The sequence below is a fragment of the Nicotiana sylvestris genome, chromosome 5 (assembly GCF_000393655.2).
Source record: "Nicotiana sylvestris chromosome 5, ASM39365v2, whole genome shotgun sequence".
Taxonomy (NCBI): domain Eukaryota; kingdom Viridiplantae; phylum Streptophyta; class Magnoliopsida; order Solanales; family Solanaceae; genus Nicotiana; species Nicotiana sylvestris.
This window is the reverse complement of record NC_091061.1, coordinates 87,681,006-87,689,967: the sequence shown is the minus strand read 5'-3', so window position 1 is coordinate 87,689,967 and position 8,962 is coordinate 87,681,006. Positions and strand designations below refer to the sequence as shown.

Below are 8,962 nucleotides of genomic sequence, written 5' to 3'. Positions count from 1 at the left end.
TACTAGCAAATGCCTTTCTTGGTTTGGGAATCATGTTTACTGTTATGAACTTTGCAGACTTCAAGAGATAAGGTTATTGTGTAGGAATTATAGTAGCATCAGGGTTACATTTAATCATGGAATGAAATTTAGCATCATGAATGTGCCTTGTATTTGTCTAAAGCTGTAAGTTTGTCAGTAATCACTTTAATTTTCAGAGTTTCATGAGGAAATGTAGTTTGCATCCATTCATTGACATTGATCCATGTAATTGGGCTGCAGCTTTTGGCCCAGCTATAAAATGTTGTTCTGTTTGTCGCTTATGTGGTATGGGCTTTATGTGAGCCCACTCCTTTCTTTGTGTCTGAACGCATAAATGCTCCAAATAGCAACTGGGCCTGCTGTTAGTTAAGGTCCCTCCCAATATTTGAATGCTTGTTTGTCTTAATATCAGTCTCTTGATGAACGAGTATGGGTTGAACCATTCGCTTGAAAATCAGAGTCCAAATTCCCTTAGTGCTTAATTAATTAGATTTCATTAAATAAGTTTGAGGTTTGCCATATTAGATAACACAAATAGCTTATGGCCCTCATAATCTTAAATAAGATTTTTTAAAACAATTAGATTTGAGGCGTGCCATATTAAGTAAGATATAGTTTATGGCCCTCAAAAGCTTAGTTTGAGCTTCCTTTAAAATCGGAATCAAGGTGTGCCATGCTAAATAAAAAAAACTATGGCCCTCACTTAATTAGTTTTAATCCTTTAGAAATCGAGGTGTGCCATTTAGTTGAATTTTTCATTGCCCTCGCAAACTTGAAAGTGCGTAGTTGCTTTAGGCGCGTAATTTAAATTAATTTCCTTAAACTCGGGTGTGCATTTCATGTGACCCAAATCCAAATTTCAATAACGTTAAATAAAATATGTCGTGGACCGCGGGTGCATTTCATGCGGCGTGGTTCAAGATATGTTTTAGTTAACGTTGAATCTTCCTAAAATTAATTTAAAAGCGGTTAATAAGTTAAAATTATACCATAGGTTAAAACATGTATTAAAATCAGATAATAGACCAATTATAATAGTTTAAGTGACCGTGCTAGAACCACGGAATCCGGGGATGCCTAACTCCTTCCCCTCGGGTTAACAGAATTCCTTATTCAGAATTTCTGGTTCGCAGACTTCAAAAGGAAAGTCCAATTTTCCTTGATTTGGGATCTAAAATAAACCGGTGACTTGGGACACCCAAAAACAAACCATCCCAAGTGGTGACTCTGAATAAAATAAATAAATAATTCCATTTCGAATAATGTCACTTAAATTGGAAAAACTCCCTTGTACTACCTTCGGGTGTGTAAAAAGGAGGTGTGACAGCTCTGGCGACTCTGCTGGGGATTCGAACCCAGAACTTCGGTTCAGGTTTTAAGAATTCGAGCATAGAATAACTGTTATAGTTGGCTTGTTTTATCTGATTTTTACATGTTGAGCCTAATGTGCTAAATGCCACTTTTACCGCTTTGATATTGTTGGATTGTATATAAATTGCTACGAAACCCTTCCTCTCTACGAGTCTTCTAAATCATCTGGGAAGTGTGCACTTCGTGTGACTTATTTTATGTTAGAGTCATATCCCAATTTTATAACGAGGTTCGGACAAGTTGCAAAGTCGGTGAAGCTTCTGTATTCCCAGTACGCTGCCCCCCCTCCGGCTCGAGCTATCTGCTCGGGTAAGCCAGGTCTAGAACAATAAACCCAGGTTTTTTAAACCTAGTATAACAAAGCCTCATGCCGGATCCCTAGTAGGAACGTTTATTTGCATCACGTGCATTTGACCTTGGAGACTCAATACAGGGGTTGGGTCTGTCTAGGACAGGTGTACCCCGAAATGAAAAGACCATCCTGATGCATTCTACTTGCTACTTGTGTATTTATCTGCTTCAGATTTGTATGTTGACCGGATTATGAATAATAGGAGAAAATTTAGGAAAAAGAAAAATCAATTTGAGGGTTAAGAGAGATAGTTACCTGTTTTTGAAAAAAAAACAATGTCCAAAAAATACAGAAACTCTGCCGAAATTTTGAAAAAAAAGAAGAAGTGGAAAATCTTGTTTTGAAAATAGTTAGTTTTATTTTGTCAAATCTACCCGAACTACGCCAGTTTGATTCTCACCGGATGTGGGATACGTAGGCAACCTCCATCAGGTCCAACTTCATTTTTTGCAAAATAACCCAAAAAGAACAAACATTTTATTGTTTTGTCATAAATAAGTAAGGTGGTGCCATTCTTGTCTAAAATAGCCAAATGTCCCCAAAAGGACACCAAAAGGTTGTTTTACAAGAACAGCCACCTACGGTCTCTTTTTCAAAATTTTTGGCCAGTTAGCAAACACAGCCTTAAAACTTTCCTTCCCAAAGTGCTAAAAGGCCGTATTTGCAAAGCTGGGTTTTGTTTTTGAAATAACAATTTTTTGCAAAAAATGGTGATAACTTTTCTTGAGTCAAAATGAATCGTGATATTTTTAATTGAATCACCCCAATAAATGTGCAGGATGAGTACAAATGAAAATGAACCCTTCGCAGTTCTTAAAGAAATCCCATTACAGCTCCATATGTGGTGGAACGAATTAGGAAATGTCAGCAGAGGGACTGTGGTAAAAGTTTTGGGCAGTCTCACTGGATTTCTGGAAATCAAATCAAGATTGGATGTGATTGAGGCTTTGATACCTTTCTGTGACCTGACTCATAATGTGTTTCACTTTTCTGATTTTGAGCTCACCACCACGCTGGAGGAAATAACGAGCTATGCCGGTCTTAGCAAGAATCTCAGAAGTCGATACCTGGTGGCGCCAAGAGCAGTGTCTCCTCACAAGTTTCTAGATCTGTTAAACATCAGTCAGGAGATTCAGGATGGGAATTTATCTGAAGGGTTGCACTTTCCAGTTCTTGTACCAGCGCTATGGCAATCCCCAAGGTTTTGAAGCACCGAATATTGGTCTGACCCATGCAGGACACAAAGATAAATGGGAGGCACGATAGGGTTTGGCCTTTATAGTGGCATTCTTGGGTGTCATAATCTGTCCGAGAAAAGATGGCAACATAGAATTGGGCCTCGTAGGAATGGCTGAAGTCATGATTAAAAAAACTAATGGAACTTTGGTTCCAATGATCTTATCTGAGATTTACAGAGCTTTGACCATCTGCCGAGAAGGGGGAAAATTCTTCTAGGGCTGTAACATACTCTTACAACTGTGGATACAAGAACATCTCTGTCACCGTGAAGGATATATGAACTACGACATGACTGGTTTGAATTGCATCGAAGAGTTTGAAAACCGAGTGGTGGATGTTGAATTTTCAGAGGGTACATAGGCTTGGTTTGCGCACTTGAGTTCTTTAACTTCGGACAAAATTGAGTGGACTTTCGGATGGCTCCCTGTCACCGAAGTCATATACATGTCAGCTGAAGTGTGCTATCTTCTCCTGATGGGTCTCCAGAGCATTCAGCCATATGCTCCTCATCGGGTTTTGCGTCAACTAGGAAGGTTTCAAACTATTCCCCATGATGAAGATCTGAGCCGACAAGTTATCGAATTGGGCTCAAAGGTTGTATTCCCAGAAGGAAGAGCTCGTCAAGTTTGGAATGAGTTCAGATTTCTAGAACCTAAGACTCTAGTGCGGGATCTAGATAAGGGTGAGGTAGACCCTAATTACATGAATTGGTTCGGTAAAAGGTTTCAAATCCCTCGAGAGCCCGAAAGGCTTGCTAAAAGACCTCACGTCCAGTAATTCACTGACGACTCGCAGGAGCAGTGGGATTGGTTGATGAAAGAAGCAAGCTATAGGGCCAAGATAAGTAAATTAGAGGGACAAATTAGAGACCTCAAATTTGACAATAGTGCCCAAGCTGCTGCCGATGAAAGGGGAAAAGAAGAAGCTGACTCAGGACAACGAAGCCCTCAAATCCCAGATCCAGAAAATGAGAATCGCTGCTAAGAACCAGGAAAGAAGCCGAGCAGATGAAAGGCTTATAAGTGGTCTCAGAAAGAAAGTAATTGAGTGTCAAGATGACTTAGAAAAATCTGAGGCTAGTCTATCAAGAGTTCGAGAACAACTGGCAAAGAATGCAGAAAGTCGGGTAGAGTTTGTGCGGCAGATGAAAAGAAAATATGAGGGAACAGTCATAGATTTGGAGAGAAAGCTAACTACCCTTGAAAATGAGGCGGCCAAATAGGCTAGAAACATTAAAGACGAAAGAGAACATTGTTATGCTTTGATGGCCCAGATGGAAGAAGATATGCAATAGTTACAGAATTAAAACCATCATGATATTCAGGTGCTAGAAGCTCAAACTCAGCAAATCGGGCGCTTGCTTCAAGAAAAGGTTATTATCCGGGAGAGGGTTAGAGCAATTGCCGACTACATCGTCATGAAATGCCACACATGTGAGGACATGACTCGAACCACTTTCTTTGCTGTACTAATGACATTTGTCCGTCAAATAATGAGTAATCTGGAGCGGCTCCAAGGGGATCTTGCACATAGGCCCGTGGCAAGACCGAATGATGTCCCACGGGCCCCAGGAGTCGAAGCACTTATGCACTCATGATTTTCATTTATCGAGTCTGTATTTCAGTTTTTTAGTTTAAAAAGTTGTTTTGAGTCTGTTTGTAGTTTTAAAATTCCAAGAAATGAGTATGTTGAAGTCTTTTGTAATAGAAAAGTTTAGCAGTTTTGTTAATAAAAATTAAAAATTCCAAAAAAAAGTTGTTTCTTTATTTTTGCATTTATTTTTTCTTGAACTACGTAATGATCTGATTCACGCGACGTCATGATACGTAGATAATCCTCATCGGATCCGATCATGATTTTTGTAAATAACTCAAATAAGAGAGGTGTGTGAAAGGAAAGAACCGAGAGATAAACCAAAAAAAAGAGAGAGAGCCAAAGAAAAAACAAAAGAAAAACAAAAAAAAAAGCAAGGAAAGAGAGGAAAGGAAAGAGTGGAAAATGAGAATGAGATGAGAAGCACAAAAAGCCAAAGTGGAAAGAAAAGAAAGTTGAGGAAAATAAGCAAAAGTCGGGATGAAACATGTAACTGTTGCGAAACATGTAGAAACACATTTAACTGTATAGGTGCATCACACTCCCAACGTGCGATTACCTATGTGATAACTGCTCCAAACTGACCAGTTTGTTGTCTACTGTTAAGTCCAGGTTCTATAGTAAGGTGGTTGGTTTTGTGGTAGTCTGGCTTCACATCCATACTTCACGATGTCAAAAGGAAGTGTTGAAATGTCTTCGGAAAGTCATCTGACAACAGTTCCTATTCCGGAGGATAGTTCGATCTCGGCCATCCCAACTTCTGAGTCACCAGCTGCTAAGGAAAATAGGATTTGCGTATCCGCATGATGGAAATGTGGGATGCCTGGGCCAACGAAAAAGAACCACCAAGTGCAATACTCGGATTCCCGAAGCTTTTTCCTAAGGCAAGTGGGACCTCCTATATCCCCATAAGTTATCCAAATACCCCACTAGGATATCCTACAATTTCAGCCCACTTTGCTGGAACACCTTCTGAGGCTCGCCCCCAGGTGTTAACTTCAGGTGCGGCTTCAAACATATTCACTGCGCCACCTTGTTCAGCTACGACACAACCTACTCTACCCAGGCCTAGCTTCGATCCATCCTCTTTCACCTTTCAAGCACCATCTTTCCCAATGGAACCAACCTAGTATACTACTAATGCTTACCCTCAGCCACCTCAGTACGAGTTTACCGCGGGGCAAGAGAAAACCACAAAAATCCCTGAGCAAGAGGAGATTACCAGAAAGATGAGAAGCATGGAGCAAAGTCTAAAAAATATACAGGGTCTGAGTGGTCAAAAGAGCGTATCTTACGTTGACCTGTGCATGTTCCCGCACGCACATTTACCCTTGGGTTTCAAAACCCTGAAGTTTGAAAAATATGACAGGCATGGGGATCCCATAGCCCACCTCAAAATGTACTGCAACCAATTGCGGGGAGCGGGCGGAAAATAGGAGCTTCTCATGGCTTACTTTGGAGAGAGTTTGGTTGGCATTGCTTCTGAATGGTATATGGATCAGGATATATCTCGTTGGCATATCTGGGATGACTTGGCTCGGGACTTTGTCAGGCAGTTTCAATATAACATCAACATTTCTCCTGACAGAAATTCATTGTCAAATCTAAAAAAGAAGTCCTCGGAGAGCTTCCGAGAGTATGCTGTCAAATGGCGTGAACAAGCGGTCAGATTCAAGCCTCTAATGGACGAAATAGAGATGGTTAGTGTCTTTCTTCAAACCCAAGAGGCTGATTATTATCAAAACATGATGTCTGCGATAGGGAAGCCATTTTCCGAAGCCATCAAAATCGGTGAAATGGTTGAGAGTGGGTTAAAAAGGTGAATCTTGAGTCAATCTGCTATAAGGGCTACCTCCCAAGCAATTAAAGGAGGGTCTGGAGGTGTAGCAAACCGAAAGAAGAAGGAAGAAGTGGCAATGGAAACTTCAAGTATAAGAAAACCCCGTCCACGCAGACCTTATTTCCCTGAAAGAACCCCACAACATTACTACCCCCATCAGGATATGGCTTACGCTATGGTTCCTCATCCATACGCAGTGATGAATGTCCAACCCTACGTTAGGCCACAACAACAATTAATCAAAACTAAGCTCCATTTCCCAGAAATCAACCTCCTCACCAAGCTCATTATAATCCCCGACCTCCACAGAACAACTTCCGTGCCCGGGAACCACCCAAGATGGCAAACTTCACACCCATTGGTGAGTCATATTCTAGCTTTTTCCCCAAACTTGTCCAGATGGGTTTGTTGCAGCCTGTACCCCAAACCAGGCAGAACCCAACATCGCCCGCTTACAGAGCCGGTACTCGATGTGCCTACCATTCAGAGGCAGAAGAGCATGATATAGATGATTATTGGACCTTGAAAAGAGCTGTGGAAAACCTCATAGAACAAAAGCGAATAGTGCTAAAAGATGAAGATGTTCCTAATGTAACCAACAATCCATTACTGGCTCACAACAATGGGCCGGTTATTGGAGTGATTTGTGAAGACAAAGAGTTTAACCAGCTCTAGAAGCCATCATTGACATAGCCGGCGTGGAAAAGAAGCCAAAGGCTATCGCAAAACAAGACAAGGGGGAGAAGAAGAGTAAACCCACCCCTCATAATACAGAAAAGAAAGTGGAAACCAAAACTGGGGCAGCGCCCTCTAAAGATGTCGTTCTTTATGTTCCCCGGGGCCACAAGAAAGAACAGATGTCATTGAGCCCTCCAAGAAGGTTTGAGCTAAAAAAGGTAGCTAAAATGTATGTGCCCAAAGGGACATACGTGGTGCGGGGGCCAGTAATTTTACAAAGGCTGAATGAGCCCATGGTTATTGGCCGCGCATCGCAAAGGCCCATGACAGATTCCACTGCCGTTCCATGAAATTACAACAAAGCGGTAGTAATTTACAAAGGTAAAGAGATCTCGGGATAAGTTAAGGAAAATAACCCGGCCGAGAAGTACTTCAATCTGGAGGAAGTGAATAATGCCACAAAGAAGCGTTTCCCACCCAAGAAGCTAGTGAGTGCTGAAGAAGCAGAAAAGTTCTTTCGAAAAATGAAAATGGCGGATTACGAGATAATTGACCAACTTCGGAAGTCTCCTGCTCAAGTCTCTTTGTCGTCTCTGCTAATGAATTCAACTGAACATCAAAAAATGTTGATCAAAACTCTCAATGAAGCATATGTACCCATTCAAACCACAGTGGAACAGTTCGAGAGGATGGTAGAATTGTCGTCAATCAAATCTCTTTCAGCAAGAATGATTTTCCCCCGGAGGGGGCCGCCCACAACAAAGCCCTTCATCTGACGGTTAAATGTGAGGGGTATTATGTGAAAGGGTAATTCTAGATGGTGGTTCTGGGGTAGATATTTGCCCTCTCTCAACCTTGCAATGAATGGATATAGGTACCAAGAGAATCAGGCCCAACAACATCTGCGTGTATGCCTTCGATGGCATTAAAAGAGATACCATTGGTGATATTGATTTTATTCTGACTGTCGGCCCGGTGGATTTCGAGGTGACATTTTAGGTCTTGGACATGGATACTTCATATAATTTGCTCTTAGGAAGACCTTGGATTAACACAGCAGGGGGTAGTCGATCAGGAGATGGTGAAATTCAAACATGAAGATCAGGAGATTGTAGTTCACGGAGAAGATGAGTAGTCGATCTATCGGGACCCGTCAGTCCCGTGTCTCGAAGCTAGAGAAGGAAGTGAACATATAGTCTATCAGGCTTTTGAGGTTGTGGTCGCAGATCAATGTGAAGAAGGAAACCTATGCCCTCAACCATTTCTTTCAAATGCGTCAATTATGGTTGCCAAGGAAATGATCAGGCATGGTTACAAACCCGGGAAGGGGCTCAGTACGTCATTGCAAGGAATCACCGAACCTATTACTCTGGCTGCTAGCAAGAAGTTCTTTGGGGTAGGTTTCTAACCCACGCCAGCTGATGAAAAATGGGCAGATAAATGAAAGAATAATGGTTGGGTTTTTCCTCAGCCGATTCTGCATCTTTATAAAACATTTGTCAGGCCCAAGTACAATGAGGAAGAGGAAGGTGAGGCTTTCACAGCCAAAGAAATTGAAGAAATCTGTGGGGCTATGAGGCAAATGCTATTTGAAACCCACATGGTTCAGCCGGGAGAAGGTTCAAGCACCGCTGAGGTGCTGTGTATGGGGCCCAATGCCAAATTGCAAAATTGGAAGGCTACTCCTTTCCCAATCAGGCAGGAATCCCGGTAGTTTAGTCCTGCCACCTTTTCTGCATCATGAGTTATTCCAGGGTGTAACTCGGATGTTTTTCTTTAGTTTCCTGTCTTTAATTTCCAATGTAAACCATTTTATCTTCAAATTCAATGAAATGAAATCAATATTTCATCGTTTATCTCTCTTCATT

General features: G+C 41.5%; 1 protein-coding gene across 1 annotated transcript; it reads left to right on the top strand.

Moving 5' to 3' along the window:
* The first annotated feature begins 3,887 nt into the window (after nt 1–3,887).
* On the top strand, nt 3,888–4,205 carry LOC138868935 (uncharacterized). The gene has a single exon (XM_070146516.1). The coding sequence runs from the start codon at nt 3,888–3,890 to the stop codon at nt 4,203–4,205; it is 318 nt and encodes a 105-aa protein (XP_070002617.1).
* The last annotated feature ends 4,757 nt before the right edge of the window (nt 4,206–8,962 follow it).

Excerpts from the sequence above, each read along its gene's own strand:
- LOC138868935 (XM_070146516.1), top strand. The coding sequence starts at position 3,888 with ATGAAAGGGGAAAAGAAGAAGCTGACTCAGGACAACGAAGCCCTCAAA.